General features: G+C 41.9%; 1 protein-coding gene across 2 annotated transcripts in view; it reads left to right on the top strand.

Moving 5' to 3' along the window:
* zzz3 (zinc finger, ZZ-type containing 3) overlaps nt 1–19,687 on the top strand; it is a 35,364-nt gene that overhangs the window by 4,874 nt on the left and 10,803 nt on the right. For both annotated transcript variants that reach the window (XM_034702724.1, XM_034702725.1), the window contains exons 2-8: nt 4,398–6,336; nt 10,261–10,399; nt 12,137–12,284; nt 12,378–12,490; nt 13,706–13,777; nt 14,018–14,119; nt 15,962–16,057. In XM_034702724.1, coding sequence (XP_034558615.1) covers nt 4,463–6,336; nt 10,261–10,399; nt 12,137–12,284; nt 12,378–12,490; nt 13,706–13,777; nt 14,018–14,119; nt 15,962–16,057 — 2,544 coding nt within the window. In that variant the 5' untranslated portion in view covers nt 4,398–4,462. The remainder of the gene's footprint in view (nt 1–4,397; nt 6,337–10,260; nt 10,400–12,136; nt 12,285–12,377; nt 12,491–13,705; nt 13,778–14,017; nt 14,120–15,961; nt 16,058–19,687) is intronic.

Genomic DNA, 19,687 nt, shown 5'->3' with positions numbered 1-19,687 from the left:
GTATGTTGTCCCCAAGCAGTAACCTCCGGCTGCAAGAATTGAAGCCAATGTGGAAGTGTTAAAAACTGCAGTTCATCGAGTGTCAGTTGAGGCTGGCCCAGGGAACACCAGAAACCACATACACACTCATTCAAAGAAGCTGCTCTTTACAGCAGAAATCAACATGTTTACAACCTGGTTCAAAAAACGAGTGTAGTCTGGAAAGCTCATTTCTCTATTGGCACACACTGTACAGTGGGTGAATTTATTTCTAACGCAACATTTCAGAAGATATTAAGACTACAAGTTTTGCCCAAATAAGGAAATGACTGTCTTGATTGACAGGCGGGAACATTTTAGCTGTTGGTGAGGAGGCTCCAACCCCCGCCTCTTTACCTCACACTAGCTCAACAGAAGTTAAGTTGACTTCAGCATTTCCAATATGGCCCCCACCAACGACTTGCCTCAAAACCGGCTTCAGAAACAGACGAGTGACGTCACGGATACTACGTCCATTATTTATACGGTCTATGGTTGAACCCCCCCAAGAGGAAATGATCACAATGTATTTGTTGCCAGGGTAACCTCTGGCTTTGTTGTTGCTGTGTTAGCACATGTATGGCAGAGAAGGGATTGTCCCGAGCCAGGCATCAAGGAGATTTTAAATCAGTTTTGACAGAGGTCAGCCCACAGAGTGATGTACTTGCAATTAATGTAAATGAGCATGACCACAATGCTAATTGATGCAATCATTTCTCTCCTCTACGTGGGAAGTATTTGACTGTGTTTCATCTCCTGCTAAAGGACACCATGTGAGATCATTTCCCCTTGAATGTCACTTTAATATAACCTTTACCACAGCTCGTTTTTATTGTGCTCCGTTAGATTTATTATTTGAAGCTCTGAGCTAGAGGAGACTTCAATGGCAACTTGTGTGTGTGTGTGTGTGTGTGTGTGTGTGTGTGTGTGTGTGTGTGTGTGTGTGTGTGTGTGTGTGTGTGTGTGTGTGTGTGTGTGTGTGTGTGTGTGTGTGTGTGTGTGTGTGTGTGTAAATGTTTCCCTGGAATTAGAGAATTAATGTGTGTATTCTTACCACGACAGAAATGTCTTTTTATCCCTGCCATGTAATCCCAAAATATCAGCCAACTTACTTTAGCGGCACGTTTTTCTCTTTTCTCAGTTTTTATAGATTTTTCCATTAAATTCCACATAATACATTTTGTTTCAGAATCGGAAATACTTTATATATTCCAGGGAGTTATTATAGTATGCTCTTATAAACAGTATGTAAGAAAAGTCAAAATAGTAATAGAAAGAAGGAATACAATAAGATAGAGATGCAAATAAAGTTAAAATAGAATAAAATAAAATAAAACAAAATAAAATAAAATAAAATAAAATAAAATAAAATAGAATATCTACAGAAGCACAGAATAATTAGAATTTTCCATGTACAAAACAAGCGAGCCGGATCCTCCCCTGGTGGTGAGGCTTTCAGCAGTGTGACTGCCCCCTGGTGGCTGGCTGCAGTATAGGTCAAAAAATCTGCCTCCCCCATTCATTTGAATGGGAGAGCAGTCAAACTTTAAAATATAAATACACGTCGTACGAATGTTTCTCACATCCGTATGCTGTGGTGATATGTAGTTAGTATTTGACTGTTTTGTGTTCAAGGCCTCTTTTTTCTGAAAAGTTTCTTTTTCGTTAGTTATTAGAGTTTAATAAACGGGGTTTGACTTCCGGGTTTCCTTTGATTCACAGCCGCCGTACAACGAAACTTCAAAGGGCACACAGCGTCTTGTGACGTTACGCTGTAGGGCGGAGTTTATTACAGTGGCTTCACAGGCTCTGGCTGTACAATAGCTGCGCCCAGGAGTGGGATTTTTTGGCTTCAGAACCGTACAACGGGAAGAGGCGGAACAACGCTGTCCATTTTTATTTACAGAAAACTAGCATGAATTTGAATGTAGCATTTCCTCAGGTCTCCGTCTCATGTCTCACTCAGCAGTAAGAAAACACCAAAACAGTATCATAGTGAAAGTTAAAAACACAAAAAAAAATGGAAAGGTACGTTCAAGAGGCGGGCAGAACAGGATTTGATTGGTTTCATAATTTGGCTCCTGATGGCAGGGATTGGTTGGTGTTTTCCCAGGTTTACTCCGGCTGTAGATAGCGGCTTTTTTTCTCTCTTTGAAGAACACATTATGTATTGATTACATCAGGACATAATGATCATTTTAACCAGTATAGCAACAAGTGTATTTAAAGCTGACTACCAACCCCAGCTTTAACATATAATTGAAGAAGCAAGTAAAAGGAGAAGCAAGACAAAGCATTAGTAAAAAATGAAGAACAAAATCACTCGATATTGATAATCATCATGATAATATCATATCATTATTCCTTTAAATTTAAAGGCAGATTGTTGGTCCTGAGTGAAAGTTGAAGAAACCAGACAGTTTGTTAGTTTGTATCTGGATTTAGTTTTCTGATAAGCTTCTTGAGTCCATCATTTCTGACAGTGCTAAGTAAGTAAGATGTGTAAGTTTTCTTCTGTGTCGCTGTCGCTCATTTCAGTTCTGTTTACATTCAGCTCCAAATGTCTTTAAGCCCCACCTACCTCTCACCCTGCGACATGATTGGCTGTTCAATGCCATCTTCTTCTTCTGTTTAATGTTGGGTGGCAACTAGCATTGAAGGCTCATTAGCTAGTTAGTTATATCACGATAAAAATCATTATGGATTTATCGCCCAGCCCTAGGTGTCTCTAATCCGTCGAGAGACGCTGCCTGGGAGGTGATTGCGCTTTCCAGGAAAGAAGTATGAGACGCCCGTCTATAATGGAGGTGAATGCTATTACAACAGAAGCATTTCCTTTAAGTAAAAGGATCTCCCGGCTACAAGGTACACATGGGATTGGGAGTGATGTCTATTTGAAACATCTTAGTGCTGGACCAGCTGCAAGCAGACAGAAAACGTCTCCACTTATTATTGAATCCTTGATGAAGGCTTTATTATGACCTGGACTTTCAGATGAGTGGTTTGATTGATATTATCTGGAAAATGTTGCGATTGTTTATTTTTGCAGTTCTCTCCGTTGATGAATTCCCAAAGCAGAGTAAATATAGCTCCCATTTCTTGAAATGCTGCGCTCTGAAAATGAACTTATGTTTGCTGAAATAACTTTAACATGAGCAAGATAGTTGTGGGTAAGGGTGAGGTGTTTACATGAGTGAAATTATAATGAATCTTCTGACCTAGATTACTTTTGATGTGCATCTCTGAAATGCATTACTTCGAAAAGAGTAATATATCCTAAGCTGACTCTTCATCAGTGCTTGGTAGCGTTTGGATTGTGTTTATTTTCCAGTTCACACTGTAAGCCAGAATTTCTGTTCAGACGCACAGTAATGCCCTTCATCTGTGCGATAGCTCACGTGACACAGAGCAGTGTTTTAGGGAAGGCTTTTGTTGTGCCTTAAATTGTGTCAGGAAGTGAATCGTCATGTCCTAAGCCCCTATGGTTGGCCTCGCTCTAAGCCTGTAAGCCTTGTGTAGGATTCTTGTTGTAGGAGAATTTCATTTTTGTACGTTCTGATAAGTTGGAGTCTGTTGGTGCTTTGCCACACCTGTTCTAAGAGATAAACATTGTACAGTGTGATGAAAAACTGTGCTTGCAGTGTTATCTCCTCTGACTTGGGTGAGTGAATTATACTGTTAGCATCAAATCAGTCAAACAGTTTAGAAGTGTTTCTTCTTTGTGTGGCACAATGAGCGGTAAGCTCTGCAGGGAAGATGTAAATAGGCTTTCATTCAAACATAAACACACTCTGTGATGGCTTATTCATTTCATTTCGGCTTTACTTCAGGTAGTTTACTTGATGCCTGACACGTTAGGGGGCTTTTCATTACTATAAATGCTTGTAGTGACTTTCATACCCAGAGTTACCTTTCATATACAGATGAGCCTCAAACAGTTACACTCACAGAGCAGAAAAGAAAAGGCTATTTGGTAAGATTAGACTATTTTCTTTCCTGCATTATATTTTGCCAAAGGAAGATCTTCCACTTCCTTCTTTGTAGACCTGGATAAGACTTCTAGTTTTGCCTGTGGACAGAAGGTTTCGCTTAGTTACAATGACACAGGAAATCAATACCTCTGGTGTGAGCTGAGAACTGATCCGAGCAGTAGTTAACAAAGACCTTTTGGTGAGCGTTTTGTTTTAAACACCCCAGGGTACAGCTCATGCATTAAATTTAAGCTTCCCTGGCAATTGAATCCAATCAAACTTAAAGCTGCTGCAGAGGTAGTGCCAAAGGTGGTGCCATGCTGTAATCATTGAAGTGTACAGGTTTGCACTTTTCAGTGGTTATTTCAACTTAATGAAGTGCTTGTGTCTGCCTGTGTGTGTTTTCAGGTGCCCACATTCTGCTGCAGAGGAGAGAGCACCAGGATGAGGAGACTGTAGGCACTCGCCGTAGTATGGCCGCGTCCCGATCCTCGCGTGTCACAAGGTCGTCAGTGGGGCTCAATGGATTGGATGAGAACTTTTGTGGCCGAACCCTCAGGAACCGCAGCATCGCCCAGCCGGAGGAGACCCCTGTGTCTCCGCTACCGAGGGCCCGCTCGCCTAAGAAGAAGCAGGACACCAAGCAGCAGGAGTCCAAGCAGGAGTCGAAACAGGACGCCAAGCAGGAGTCAAAGCAGGACACCAGGCTGCAGGAGTCTAAACAGGACACCAAACAAGAGGCTAGGCAGGAGTCGAAGCAGGACCCCAAACAGCAGGAGTCAAAGCAGGAGTCAAAGCAGGACCCCAAGCAGCAGGAGTCAAAGCAGCACGCTAAGCAGGATTCAAAAGCAGACAGCAAGCAAGAGTCGAAGCAGGACACCAAACAAGAAGTCAAGCAGGAGTCAAAGCAGGACAACAAACAGGACACAAATCCAGACACACAGCAGGATGGTGAACAGCAGGCCTTGTTGCAGGGGAAGTTAACCGACTCAAATGCTTCTTCTGCTGAGGCAGAGCAATGGACCAGTTCAAGGAAGCGTGGTGTGTCTTGTTTAGAAAAGGACATTAGTCCTGAGAACTGTGATAGAGGGAAGGGGGCACGTGATGCCTGTCCTCAAATTAAAAGGGCCAAGCGGTGCTCCCGCTCTGGAGACTCTCAAGGACACGAGGAGGACATAGAGCTTCTGAAATCTGAAAGTCCAGTCTCTGTTCTCGAGGCCTGCAAAGACAACAGTTGTGAAGATTTTCCCAGCCAAAACTCTGCTCACACTTCTCCTGCCTCACCTGTCCTCAGTAAAGAGGAAGGCGAGCTGAAAGCGGGGAAGGCGGAGGATGGCCACTTGGAGTGTGACGGGGGAGCTCAGCCTCCAAACACTCACAAGGCCTCGAATGGACTCAAAGACAATAAAACAGAGGAATCTTGCACACTTGCTGAAGAGCCAAGTGCAAATCCCCCCTCTGCTCCAAACTGCCCGTCGCTGCTCAACGGCAGTCAGACGGGAGCCCCCTCATCCCCGGACCCTACCGTGCCTTGTAGAAATTCTGTCCCTGTGCAAATGGAGGTCTCTGGCTCAGGGGAATCGCCAGTCTCATCTGTGCCCACATTACAGGCTGTTTCAGAGGATCCTGTTCCTGATTTGATAGTGGCCAAGGAGCAGGAGGTGGAGGAGGTGGAGGTCGACGTGGTGGGCGACTCGTTGTGTCTGGCTCACGAGGAGCAGGTGACAGAGACTGAGAATACCAACGGCCGGCCACTCTCACCGGCACAGGAAGTTGCTGCCTCCACCTCCTCCACCACCAACAACACGAACAGTAGTCCACTCAACAACAACAACAACAACAACTCAGGAGAAACTACACCCCCACTAGCAACAACCCCCTCCCCCACAGAGCAAGGGTGCAACCCCTTAATATCCAGCACACCTCCCTCTTTCTCGGAGCTCTATGAACACAGATACACCCTGAGGACTTCACCCAGGAGGGCAGCCACTGGTGGCAAGGCCTCCTCTTCTAAGCTCAGCTCTCCTCCCAGAGACAATGGTCCCTTGAGGGAAGAGGGGGAGGTGGTGGTTGGGTTGGAGGAGGACTGTCCTATGCTAGAGGAACCTGCTCCCTCAGACTCTGTTGGCCCCTCCACTGAGGAGCCAGTATCTATGGATCTTGGGGACAGGGCAGGTGGTGTGGACGGTGGACTTGTAGAGGGCAAAGCGGCAGAAAGAAGCAAGGAGCTGACAAAGAGCCAGGCTGCAGAGGAGGAGGAAGAGGAGGAGGAGGAGGAAGAGGAGGAGGAGGAGCCTGATGTGTATTACTTTGAGTCAGACCACCTGGCACTTAAACACAACAAAGAGTATGTTGGAGCTCCCTGGGGATTCTCCTCTTCTTTTGTTAATGCAGCTCTCATACATGTTGATGACTACACTCTGTGGTCATTGAGTTACTTCTGCTCTCTGGGTTTGAATGAAACAAAGACACATCTGAGTTGATCAGGATTGTTGTCTGATGTTCTGTGTTTTAAAACCTCACATATTACTTAAGGTTGTGTTAGAGTTCAACACCTAGTCTTCCTGAACATATTTTAACTATTTTTAAAAAGTGTTTTGGTGATTTGAACAAAAGTGGACAGCTGTTCTACATCAATGTGACTCCATGTCGAGCTCCATGGTGTCCGGCTCAACTCTTATATCCAGATTTAATGTCTAAAGGCTCCATGCCCATTAATTACACATCAGATATAGGGCTGTCAGGCTTCATCCACAATCCCATTCAGATTTTTTTGCTTTACAACCAGTCAATCTTAAATTATATGTACATACATCCTGATCTCCATGGCTGCACTTGTCCCACTCTCCGTCATTGTTGCAAATCTGTGTTTTGCAGTTGTTTAGAAACTCGCATGGTTCATGTTTTTCTTTTCCTTTACTGTACTTACTTTTCCTTACATACAGGAAGTATAACCGTTCCTTCGATTTCATGCCAAGGAAGATTTCTAGGAATTTTAGACACACATATTGTGTAAACGAGGTCATTAAAGTGTCTAGTTTGGCTGACAGACATACGTGGCTCGCGGTAAAAATAGGCGAGCCTTCTATTCTTTAGATTCTTGCTGGCTGTCTGAGAGCTCTGAGTTGTTAACATGCTGAAATGAAAATCAAGCCCTTGGTGTGAGTGATGCATGAATAAGCCCTGCCCTTGATTTGAGAGCAAAGCTTGTTGCAGCCAAACTCATACAGGATGCACATACAGCTGAAATGGAACAAGGGCACAGGAAATCCATGAATGAAGTATTATTCGCCTTTCTTTTGGAGTGGTGGGGGGAACGAATGGTAGGGGACCAAACCGCTTAAATAATGATTTCATCTTTCGAATATAAACACGTATTTAACTGTTTGAATTATACTCTACTTCTAATATTGCTCCAACAGCCTTTTTTGAGAAATTATCCAATTACATTTTTTTCTATCTTAATGCATCAACTGTACTCTGAGTCTAGGCTAATGTTCAAGGCATATTATAAACTGATTTCTGTATTATAACAACTCTACTTTGCCACCAAAGAACAGAACATTTGATCCATGTGGGCTGCAAATGAATACAAACTTGGAATAGCTACAGTATGTGCTTGTCAATCTGCTGAAGCGGACAGGACAAAGGTATTTCCACCTTCAATAGAGCATAGATGAAGGTAGGCTTCATTGACGAGGTGCTAGACACATCAGGAGTCAGTAGTGTTTATGCTACAAAATAGCCTTACTGAAATGAAATCTGGATCATCTCAGAAAGGGGTTTGAGTACTTTGATCATGAGGCATGTAGATGTCCGTTCATACTGATAAGATCTGTCCATGTATGATCAGATCACCTGAGACATATCTCAAAGCCATGAGGATCCAAAGCATTTAGTGACAGTCTTTATTAGTACTTCAAACTTCTCCTCACAGGGTGAGCATGTTCATGTTCATGATCATGATCGGTTTTCTCTGCCAAACTTTTTATACGGTTTAGTTTAAATAACAGTCTGAGGCAGGATTTAAAATAATAATCTAAAACTGGAGTAAAGTCAGAAAGAAAGAAAAAGTTGGCAAGACATTTTTCTTCCTTTTTCTTATTTACTGTGTTGCAACTCTTCAGATGGTATCTTTCCACTCTGTGGTTTTATGACAGTGAGCAAAACAACTGAACTCACCCTGGCTATGCCAAAAGGGTTCATATATATATATTTAGACATGGTTATTTAGTTCTTCTAAAATCAAGAGGAAATCAACATTGCATTTGCACCTTAGTGTATCTGGGTTTTGCACCTCCGACGCTTAGACAAGATGTTTAATTATCACATTTATTTTTAGAGTCTCTTCTTGCTTATTATGGGAATAACGGCGAGCACCTAAGTATAGTTCCTGTCTTATTGTTCAGGTTTTACACGTTTAAGCATTTCATTTCCACCCTCCGTCTGGTGCTATAATTGTGTGAATCGACTGCCAATTCTCCCCATTTCCGAAGCTCTCAGAGATTTGGTGTTAAATGTATTCAGGTGATTGCCTCTGTTCTCTCTGTTCTCAGTAAGATGATCTGTTTTTAGAGGAAAACGATTTCTCAGTGTCTGGCCCTGCGCCTGCTGTCATTGTCAGTTGTCATGTAAGAGGGGATGTTTGTGTCTGTGGACAGCTCCCGTGCTGTGCTCAGTCAGTCACTATTAACTGCACTGAGACAGGTCAGCTGATTCATGATGCTACCTCATAAGAGGAGTGGTGGTGGTGGTGGGGTGGTCTCTTTGTCTTTGACACCAGTATTGGTTGATGTTTTAAATTTGGAGAGTGGCTTTAGGAGTAAGCTTTCACTGCTCTCATATTGCAAGGTAATTCGATATAGTTTCTCTTACATGCCAAGTTTTACATTCTGCTGAATAAGGGGAATTTTGAACACTCAAATCAATACAGTGTGGAGTCATTTTTAGGCAAGCATGACTAGGCATTTTGAGGTTGCTGAATATGTAGATTTGACAGTGACATGATTGATGATAAGTGAGAAGAGAACCTTGTGTGTGTGTCTTACAGCTTTGCCTCTGTGGTCACTGCTTCCTGCACATGCATGCAAAAATCAAAATCAACCACCTACCCGTGATTATCAGGCAGCCATGTTGTTTTGTTTTGGCAAGCTTTTTCATTTGGCACCAGGGTTTGTCACTGGACCTTGGGCCCGGTAGGTGGCAATGAAACCCTGTCCCTAGACACCTGGCAGAAGTTCAGAGTGCTGCGAAAAAGAGCCAAATCCTCCTCATTCCCCTGTAACACATTAATGTACAGATCGTCTGTTCATCAGAGGAAGTCTGCAGGCATGCTGTTTTCTTCTGCTGATTGCCTTCATGTGAATCAGAGCAGGCTTTGACACAGGAAATTTGCAGAAGTATGTTTGGTGCTACTGCTGCAGGAACAGATTTACAGTTTACACTTAAGCACTGATGCTTCACAAGGTCATGCTCAACTGTTATATTTGCAGCTAATAAAGAGATCTGCCGTTAAACAAAGTCGACACATTCTGAATGTTTCTGCTTGTAGGAATTTCAAAGCACCGGCAGCTGTTGAATAAATTGTATCCTGTGCATTGATTTTCATTCATGTCCCGTTAGAGGAGATTGATCCACTCTGCTTCGCTGAGCACCTGTATTAGGTTATGGCCACGAAGGATGCTGTCGCGTTTGTGCAGATTTCTCCAGCTCTGCTCACACTGTAAGGCCTCTGAGTCAGTGCCACCCTTACTCACTGACAGCTCAGTTTGCAGTTCTTCTTTTGCCCCAGAGGGTGTGAGTGGAAAGGTCAGGCTTTAGCAGTGCAAGAGGCTCCTAAAGCACAGCAAAACCCCAAGTGTTTGTCATGCAAAAGGTTTTCACATTGCTCTGAAATCAGCGTGATTACAGATCAGACAAAGCTTTCTGTGTTTTAAATTAATTTCCTCTATTCATATGATTTTTGCTAACCAGCCGGAACACTATAAAAGTGACTCTAAAAGTGTAATATATCAGTGTAAGCAGCTCTGCAACATTCCCAGTTAATGCCACGTTTCCAGCACACACAAACACACGCTGACACTTCATTTCCAAAATAGGTGAAAACGGTTCATGTCTTGTGCGAGTGTTTAGTCTCTCAGCATTGTGGTTGAATTATGCATGGTCTGGGGTCTGAAAGTTTGATGCACTGCAGCATTGCAAGTGTCAGGTTAAATAATGTAAGCAGTCCCCCCCCCACACTGTTGTCTAACCTCTCTTCCCTCCGTGTCAGTTATCAAAGGCTGCTGCAGACCATTGGAGTTCTCGAGGCCCAGCGCACGCAGGCCATCCTGGACCTGGAGACGTTAGCACGTCAGCAGAAAGAGGCGCTCGGAGATCCCATCAGCTTTGTGGAGCAGCTACAGAAACAGGTAAAAACCATGCAGACCTGGACTCGAGTTTTTGCACCCAGGGCCCACTTTCATAGAAACACCTCCTGCAGTACACTTAAACTGTTTCGCAAAAGGAAGCCTAATCAAAATGGTTAATTTATGCTTTATGCTAATTTAAGGACATAAATAGAGACACTTCCCAACACATTAAAAGCACATTTAACTTAATCAAACATAATAATTGTTTTAAATTTTTTTTACTTTCAAAGATCTGTTTATTTGAAATTTTTACACATTAAATACAAAAGATCAATGTAAACAATTAAAGCAAGTGATGTTTTTGTATAAGAAACATAAGTGAATGAATGAAAAAGCAACCAATAATAATAAATGATAATAATAAAAAATTTATTAGTTAATTAATATGAAAATAAATGACAGTGAAACTACAATAAGATAAATAGGGTTATAACTAAAAAAAAATACATAAGTGGAAGAGGCAAAAATGCAAAAAGAATAACAATAACAAAATATTTTAGATACATAAATATATTAAAAATAATAATAATAATAATAATAATAATAATAAAATAATAATTATAATACCAAACAAACTGAGAAATACAATTAAAAAAAACCACCATATGTGATAATGTACTTCGAGAACAACATGTTCTTTGGATATAGGTGTCGTGAAACATCATTTTACACTCACAAAATATCTCTTAAAACCTCAACAATATGATCCACATAAAGAGATTCTAAAGAAGCACTGTACATTTTGACTGTATTAAATTGTACAGATGAAATGGGATTTATGAATTCATGGGATAATGTGTATACCACTCATCTTTATACGTACAAGTGCCAAAGAAATGTGCATGTTTCTAAGTGAGCATCAGCTCCTCTTTGAGTAAAGGCACAAAGATCTTGTTCTTGGTTTTTCCGCCTGAGGAGTACCTCGATGGTTGCTGCTGGAATAAATATATTGGAGCTTGTAAAATTCACTGTGCAGAATTTTCCACTGTCTGACTCAAGTTTGGTTCTGCACCTGTTCATATCTGGGCCAGGCTGAGCACACTGTCCATCCTGTCAGCCTGAGATATTTGAGATATTTTTCAACAGTTTGCTCAATAACATACTTCTGTGCTGTCAGTACATCTTAAAACGAATTACAATTAAAACATCTGATCTCTTCTCTCCGTTTTGACACGGACCGATAAAGTGCATTAAAGCTAAAAGGTGAGGTTAGAATGATGTGATTAAACCTTTAGTAATGCTCAGTATAATTCAGCCGCTCCACACTACACATTTTCTATTCCATCTTTTAAATCTGGATATTGAATTCATTACAGAGCCCCTGTGGATCCAGCCTTTTAAAAGTGACAGTAACGTAGGCTAACCTGATTTATCTTAAGCGATGACAGGACTTAAAAGCAGGTTTTAAAAGTCAAAGATTACAAAGTTATCAAAACATTATGTACTTTACAAAATTAGAAATATAACAGCATCAAGTTTTTGCCTCTTTGACGGCTCTACTTTGACAGATTGCTTGTATTCGGTCTTAATCAAACTTTGGACAGTAAGCAGTTTTATCTGCAGTGTAAGATGAAGAAGTACTCGTATCAGTTCCAAGCAAATAGATCTGAGTCGAGACAACACCCCCCTGTTTGTGAAAGCAGCTTTCGTCCCACTGTGCCTGTGTCAGAAGACGTGACATATCAAACCTGCTTAATTTGGTTAATTGATTGTGACAGCGGCTCTTTTGACCCCTAGGTGAATTTGGGCTTGCCGTGTCCTCAGCGAGTCGTCCAGCTTCCTGACGTAGCGTGGGAGCAGTACACCTCAGGCCTCGGTGACTTTGAGAGAGAGTTCTGTGACAAGAAGCGCAAAACCAGGCGGCTAAAGCTTATCTTTGACCAAGGTAAGAGCGGGTTTTATTCATCCTTTATCTTACTGCATGAACGTTTGTTTGTCAAGCTGATAGAAGTGTAAATTCTGCACATTTCCTCTCCAGGTTTGCCTGATCGACCAAAAAGTCCTGTTGAACCCAAGATGGAAGGCGAGTCCTCTACCATGTACTCCTCTCTGCCCATGAGTGATGCTCTGGAGAACAGCAGGCAAGCGCAGGTAAAGCACCGATCCTCTGTAAAACACACACACATGCTGTACATAAAGGAGCTGCTTCTGTGATCGTCTCCCAGTATATCATAAGTGCAGACATTTACACATTAGGGGGTGGGCATTTCAAGCCAAAATACTATTCGACGATTATTCAAATAATCCCCACCTCAAACACACACACACACACACACACACACACACACACACACACACACACACACACACACACACACACACACACACACACACACACACACACACACACACACCTGTCCCATTAACGGTCCGTTTGTATGGCAGTCACGTTAACCAGCAGCAGGACAAGGTGCTGCTAGTAGCGGGCACCGACAGCTTCTGTCTCAATCTTTATGTCTGTGTTTCTGTGACGTGGCGTGGCGTGTCTGTTGACATTTTACAGCCATGCTCAGTCTCTGGTTATACATGTGTAGTAGTGTGAGATTAAGAAACTGAAAAAAACAATCCCTCAACTGACGCTTATGTTTTCTTCTTCTTTTGTAAAAGAAAGGTTTACACCTCTGGGTTTCAACAGCTGTGTAAACTCCACAAACACCATTACGTTCAGCTGAAGGTCTCCAGTTTACAGAGTCACTTTTAAAACCGTAACACTGGGAGAGCAAATATTCAAATATTCAAAAATCATTGCCCATCTCTATTCGGCCTACACAAATCGGCCTACAATCATCAGGTTACGCTGCACAGTCGCCCCCCCCTCCTTGATTCTCAGCAGAGTTAAGCATGCAGCACATGTGAGCATGAAGGTGGTATCTATGGAAACATGAGGAGCCTGCCTCTCTCCTCCACCTCCACCTCTGATTATGTTCTATTTTTGTCCCGTGTTTAGGTATTTGTCATCTCCCTTTCCCTTCAGTTTAAATTGATTGTTGGGATTAGACAGTGTTTAGCTCTGAGCAAACAACTCCTTGATCATTCTTGTTGCTCGTGCTGTTTATTTTGCGATGCCACATTTGCATCCTCACAGATTACACCCTCTGAATTCTAACAGGATTCCGTTTGTCAGTCAAAAGTGTTTTTTAGCGTCTTCCCATGACACATCTCCAGTCACATCTTTGTCTGTCAATCTGACAGATTCTCTGTGCCAGGCAGTTCATGTGCACAGATCTCCTCAAATGTTGGCGCGCCCATTATTTTTGTACTGTGCGAGTCTTTTAACTCGACTGTCACTCCTGTTTTTCTTGACAGATGATCAGGGGGAGGATTTGTCACCCAAACAAGCCTGACACATTTAACCAGCTGTGGACCGTGGAGGAACAGGTAGGTAACAAGTGTGTAAGAAATCACATTGTGTCTAACAGGAGTATGACATTCACTGAGTCACTAAGCAGGAAAGGAGAGATCTCGTCTTAAATTTACAAAGAAAAAAAGAGATGTTTTAAATCTGCAGGATTCTTCTCTTCATTTTTGTTGTGAAGTTCTGAAATATGCAGATTAGATTCATTGAACACTTGCATGTGTCTCAGCCCATCAAAGTTTTTATCTGTTGTTTTTTGATAGAAAAAACTGGAGCAGTTTCTTGTCAAGTTTCCTCCTGAGGAAGTGGAGTCCAGAAGATGGCAGAAGATTGCAGATGCGCTGGGCAATCGAACAGCAAAACAGGTGAGGGATGTGCAACTGAAGATGTGCATGCTTGTTCCATCCAATTTTTTCCTGCTCATACCAGAATATTTGGTTGATTCTGATTTATCATCAAGATGACAAACCTGACTATACTCGACTTGTTTCCAGTTTACAGCTAAACAGCATACGAGTTGACTTTAAACCAGGGATGGGGATTTACATTAGAGACTTGGACTCAAGCCGCACATTAGTGTGACCTGAGATTTGACATGTACTCGTCCCTCAAAGACTTGAGACTCCACTCTGACTTGGGCTTCGTGACTCGTGCACAACCTTTTATTCTGTATTTTCGGTTCATTAACATTAAGAGCTCAATGTCATCAAGCAAAACCTCCTGCATATGTTACACGAGCAGCCACTCTCCTGCACATCACCTGCAGCTACTTCACTTTCCCAAACATAGACCTCCCCTGGGCAGGCCGCTCAAGCATATTTAACGGGCATTTTTGCATTCTTTTCATCTGAATAAGATCTCCGTCTGCGATCAACGATTGAATGATCTCCCCTTGCTGTGTACCCCCTGTGTTTTTTGCTTATAGCATCTAATACACGCTCTGCAGGTGATCAAAGAGAAAGAGAGAGACTCATCTTTCAGGCCGTCCCTCCTTTTAATGCAGTGATTGAAGTTAACGCCTCATGTTTACTGTAATTCTTCTCACTGATGTTTTACCAGCTGGCTGCTGCACTCTTAGTCATTGATCGCCATTAATAAGCCTCTCCCACACATGGATCACCTGTTGTGATAGTGGAATATTCAGAATATGAGTTGTGTTATTTAGGTTTCCGTCTGATGAGCATTTTCAAAAGCTCGGACACAGACAGGGTTAAAGAAACTGAAGGATTGGAACACGCTGCTGCTGTGTGCAGTAAGAAAGGAGTAGTGCAGGGTGATGGTACAGGGAGTATCCAGAGCTCATCAAAGGTGGGACTTGTTAAAATCCACTGTTTTGGCTGTGATTCAACAGGCTGCTAGTAGCTTCCTCTGCTGTTCAGTGGAGCACATTTTCTGCTAATCTCATTTGTGACTTCAGACGAACATCTTTTTCAGTCCTCAAGATGAGAGAAGTTTAGCCTTCATGTTGCTGATCTGTTGTGTTACTTTTTAAAAATGTACACACAGGAGTATAACATCTGGATGGTAGAGATGGGATAAATGATCATTGAATATCTGATGATATAAAAACACTGCAAGTAATTTACCAATCAGACATGTTCTGCATTGCAGGCCCTCTCCCCTGAAAGTCCCGGGACCTTTGAAAAGTACTACCCCCCAAGCAGAGGCTTTTCAGGGGGGAGATTATCTACCCCTGAACCAAATTTAGACCAAGGTTCCTCCGGTCGAAACACACGTAGTTCCAGGGTAAAGTCCCTAGTTCCAGGGTAAAGTTCCTGCGGTCGAAACACGCCTTAAGCTAATCTGAAATGAATGTGTAACAAGGTGTAAAATAAAAGGGGTGATATATTTTGATCAACGGAGACCCCTGAGACTTGACTTTCCTCTCAGAGACTTGACTTGGACTTCAAAAACTGACTTGTGCCCGTCTCTGCTCTGAACTGGTTGTACTGCCTTTTGCTCTGTTTATGTTAGCATCTCCTGACATTGATGAATCTGTGTCCTCACTATGGAAACAGGCTGTTAAAATGCAGGAGTGTAGAGTGAGCACTTAGCAGGGCTGAAAGGCAAAGACTGACTTGTGTGATAACTGTGCCTCCTTTAAGTACCTGGATCCTGGATACATTTGCATGACCTCAATTACTTCAAGCAGCTGTTCCTGGGTTGGAAATCATTAACTCAGACGTTTTCCTGTTGAAACATTCCAGGTTGCCAGTAGGGTTCAGAAGTACTTCATCAAACTGACAAAAGCTGGTATCCCTGTGCCTGGAAGAACACCCAACCTGTGCATGTACACTAAGAAGGTATTTACCAAACCTCTTCACCTACTGAATTACCTTTCATTAAGCTAGTCTTTAATCCGCTCCTGTGTCAGTCTGTTTTTATTGTGACTTCAAATGAAAGGTGTGATGTTTACTTTTGGTTTGTCAAGTTTATTTGTCGTATTTTTAACCCTTTAATGACAGAGAGATAGTTGAGTGTGTATATAAAGAAACTGGTAAGATAGAGTGGGGAACGATGTGCAGCAAAGGGCTGCGGGTTGGAATCAATCCCAGGCCGCTCACTTCAAATAATAAAGCCACTGACACGGGGTGCATATTTAACCCAAAGCCACAGCAGAACCCCACACTTGTTATTTCTGATATTTTATGTATCTGTTCTCTGCTGTTATCCTTTATCATACATGCAACCTCTCAGAGGTGAACAATCAAACATGGTATATGAATATAATATGAGACATGTGAGCACTGCATATTATTCATGTTTTATTCATAGACATTTTACAGATACACGATCCACTTTCCCACAAACACACAGTCAATCATATATTTTAAGGTTCACTTAATATGATCTTAGATTTATGGACTAAATCTGTCACTTTCCCTAGAAGATATGTTTAATAACATGGTGGAAAAACATATATTAGAGCTAAGGAGGGATTTTTTTGATTTTGTTGAAATTCTTGAAATATCGTGAGGGAAACCATTTCCTAAAATGTTCTAAGAAAGGGAAATACTCTAAAATATCCGACTGCTGTAAGACTTAATGGTGCCCGTCTGATCAGTTTATTCGAACCACTTAAAGTCCTTTCAGCAGAAAGCGGGGTCAATAGAGGGTTTGTTTGACTGGGATATTTTTAAGTGTGGAAATCAGTGTTCGTGATTTCATAGCCCTGATTTTTGCCACACTAAAATATTCAGATATTAAAGGTGACATATTACACTTTTTTCATCAACATATATTGATCTAAGAGGTCCCCAAAAACATGTCTTTAAAGTTTATGCTCAAAAAAACACTTTGAAATCAGATTTTGGCATGCCTGAAAAGCCCTCTTCTTCAGCAGTCCTCAGAACACTCTGTTTTCTCTCTGACCACGCCCCCTCAGGAAGTGGATGTGGCCTCGGCTCTCCAGCACGTTGATCTAATGTTTACATGTTGGCTGAATATACACGGCTGCTCACAGACCCGCGTTACTTCAACCCTCTGAATTTGATCCAGAATCTGATCCTGGCGGAGAGGCGCCTGCAGCAGGACCTTTCTGAACGATTGGTCCCAGATTTAGTGTTTCTTGTTGTTTTATTTATCAGTATGTAGACATGCGTCTTGGTACACAGCTACAAACATGTAGCTATGTGGCTATGCTAACTAGCGCTAGCACTTATCCATGATAAATAAAAATCCACTAGATCTTCAAATCTGCAGACGTGGGGAGTAAAACCGACCTCTGCCAGAAAGGCAGCAGGACCTTTCTGAAGGATTGGCCACAGATTCTGTTACTTGTTGTTTTTTTTGTCAGTATGTAGACGTGTGTCTTGGTACACTGCTACAGCTACGACATGTAGCTATGTAGCTATGCTAACTGGCGCTAGCACTTTTCCATGACAAATAAAAATCATCCACTAGATCTTCAAATCTGCAGACGTGGGGAGTAAAACCGACCTTTGTGTTTATTAAGACAGCCTACAACTAGCATGCCTCCCTCCTAAGCTCCTTGTTAGCACACGTGTGCAGGTAATGAAAAACAGAGGAGGAGTTGAATTGTATTTTATACAGTCTATGGGCTGAACGAGCTCCGAGCTCTGACTCCGTTACAGACCGGATATTGTTGTTACGTAACAAAAACACGGAAGTCTGAAACGGCTCGTTTCACACACATTAACAGAAAGGTGAAGAAATCAAAACAGGGGCAGAATGGATTTTTTTCATTCTCGGGGGGTTTGTAGACATGCCAGGGACACATATTTCAGGTAAAGAACCATTAAAAAGTCGATGTCACCTTTTAAAGAGCACACATTTTAATACCAGAACATTTTTATATACACTGCACAGCCTCATGTTGTCATCATTTTTATGTGATTTTTCTGTTTTCCTTTTAACAAATGAGACAAAAGACAACAAACAAAACACCATACAGCTCAGCAGAGAAGGGAAAAAAAACAAAAAAACAGGCACATTAATCAAACATTGCACATTACTTTGAGTCATTTAGCACACTAAACAGCATTATAGTGCAGCCTTGCATCTCACATACTTCATACAAAGCCTTTAGACAAAAGGTAGACACATATATCTATTTATTCAAGAAATGCTCTCCACATTTTTATGGAATCAGCTGTTTTGAAGTGTTTTAGAAAGGTCAGGATGTCAAATGAAATATATTTCGTATTATCTGATACTATGCACAAGGTTCCCACGCGTCCTGGAAAACCTGGAAAACAGTTGACCAGTTTTCCAGTACTGGAAAACACCTGGAAAATGGGAGAAAAAGTCAAATGTCCTGGAAAATCACATATAGTCCTGGAAAATTATTCCAACATGGCTGCGTGCGACCTGACCCTATTAACAAAACACATCCCCATTCATTGAAAGTTGAGTGCATGCTGTGCTGGAAAAGACAGCGACACTGCACAACTTTTTTCACATCTTTTCTCCTTCACTTCATAATCATGCATTCACAGGAAACGGGGGTAAATTGTCTAGTATTATGGTACATTAACCTTGTAGAGTGCTCTTTTGATTCAAAGAGTCTTATATTTAAGTTATAGTGTGACCAGTGGAGTCGGGCAGAGAGCTAGGGGGTCTGTGCCTCACAACTTTCTCTGCAGACTGAGAGCTCAATTACCGTACTCTAGCTCAGTTGTTCTCAAAGTCGGGGTCCTGGGACCCTGGGGGTCCGTGAACCATAGCGTGGGGGTCCATGAAATAATTTGAATACATTTCTGATAAATTATAAAATTGTGCTGTGTCATTACAAAACAGCATACAGCATGGTTATGATACCATTTGGTGGCTCGAAGGGATATGTGAGTCTTGCTACTGTTCATTTTCTGAAAGCGTTGAAGATCAATTACTTGAAAAGTATAAATGCTGTCATGTTGAGTCCACAATGAATGAAACGACCCTCTGTTTTAAAGTATACAAGTGGTATTTACTTGATTCAAATTGAAGTGTTATCTGTTTATCACTATGGTACAGGTCTGAAGTATTTACATTGATACGTTTTACAATACAAATAATTCCAAGGGAAACTAAGAGTGCAAATGGTAGTAAGCATGTGCTTTAGTGATGGGAAGTTCGGCTCTTTTCAGAGAGCCGGCTCTTTTGACTCGGCTTCCAAAGAAGAGCCGGCTAGGGTTAGGGTAGGGTTGTGATTAGGGTTAAAGTTAGGGTTAGGATTAGGGTAGGGTTAGGGTTAGGGTTAGGATTAGGGTTAAGGTTATGATAAGGGTTAGGATTAGGGTTAGGGTTAGGATAAGGGTTAGGGTTAGGGTTGTGATTAGGGTTAGGGTTGTGATTAGGTTTAGGATTAGGGTTAGGGTTTTGGTTAGGGTTAGGATTAGGGTTAGGGTTAGGGTTAGGGTTAGGGTTAGGATTAGGGTTAGGGTTAGGATTAGGGTTAGGATTAGTATTAGGGTTAGGGTTAGGATTAGGAT

The sequence above is a fragment of the Notolabrus celidotus genome, chromosome 15 (genome assembly GCF_009762535.1).
Source record: "Notolabrus celidotus isolate fNotCel1 chromosome 15, fNotCel1.pri, whole genome shotgun sequence".
In the NCBI taxonomy this organism is placed as follows: Eukaryota; Metazoa; Chordata; class Actinopteri; order Labriformes; family Labridae; genus Notolabrus; species Notolabrus celidotus.
The sequence above is the reverse complement of the archived record's forward strand: the minus strand, read 5'-3'. Positions and strand labels throughout refer to the sequence as shown.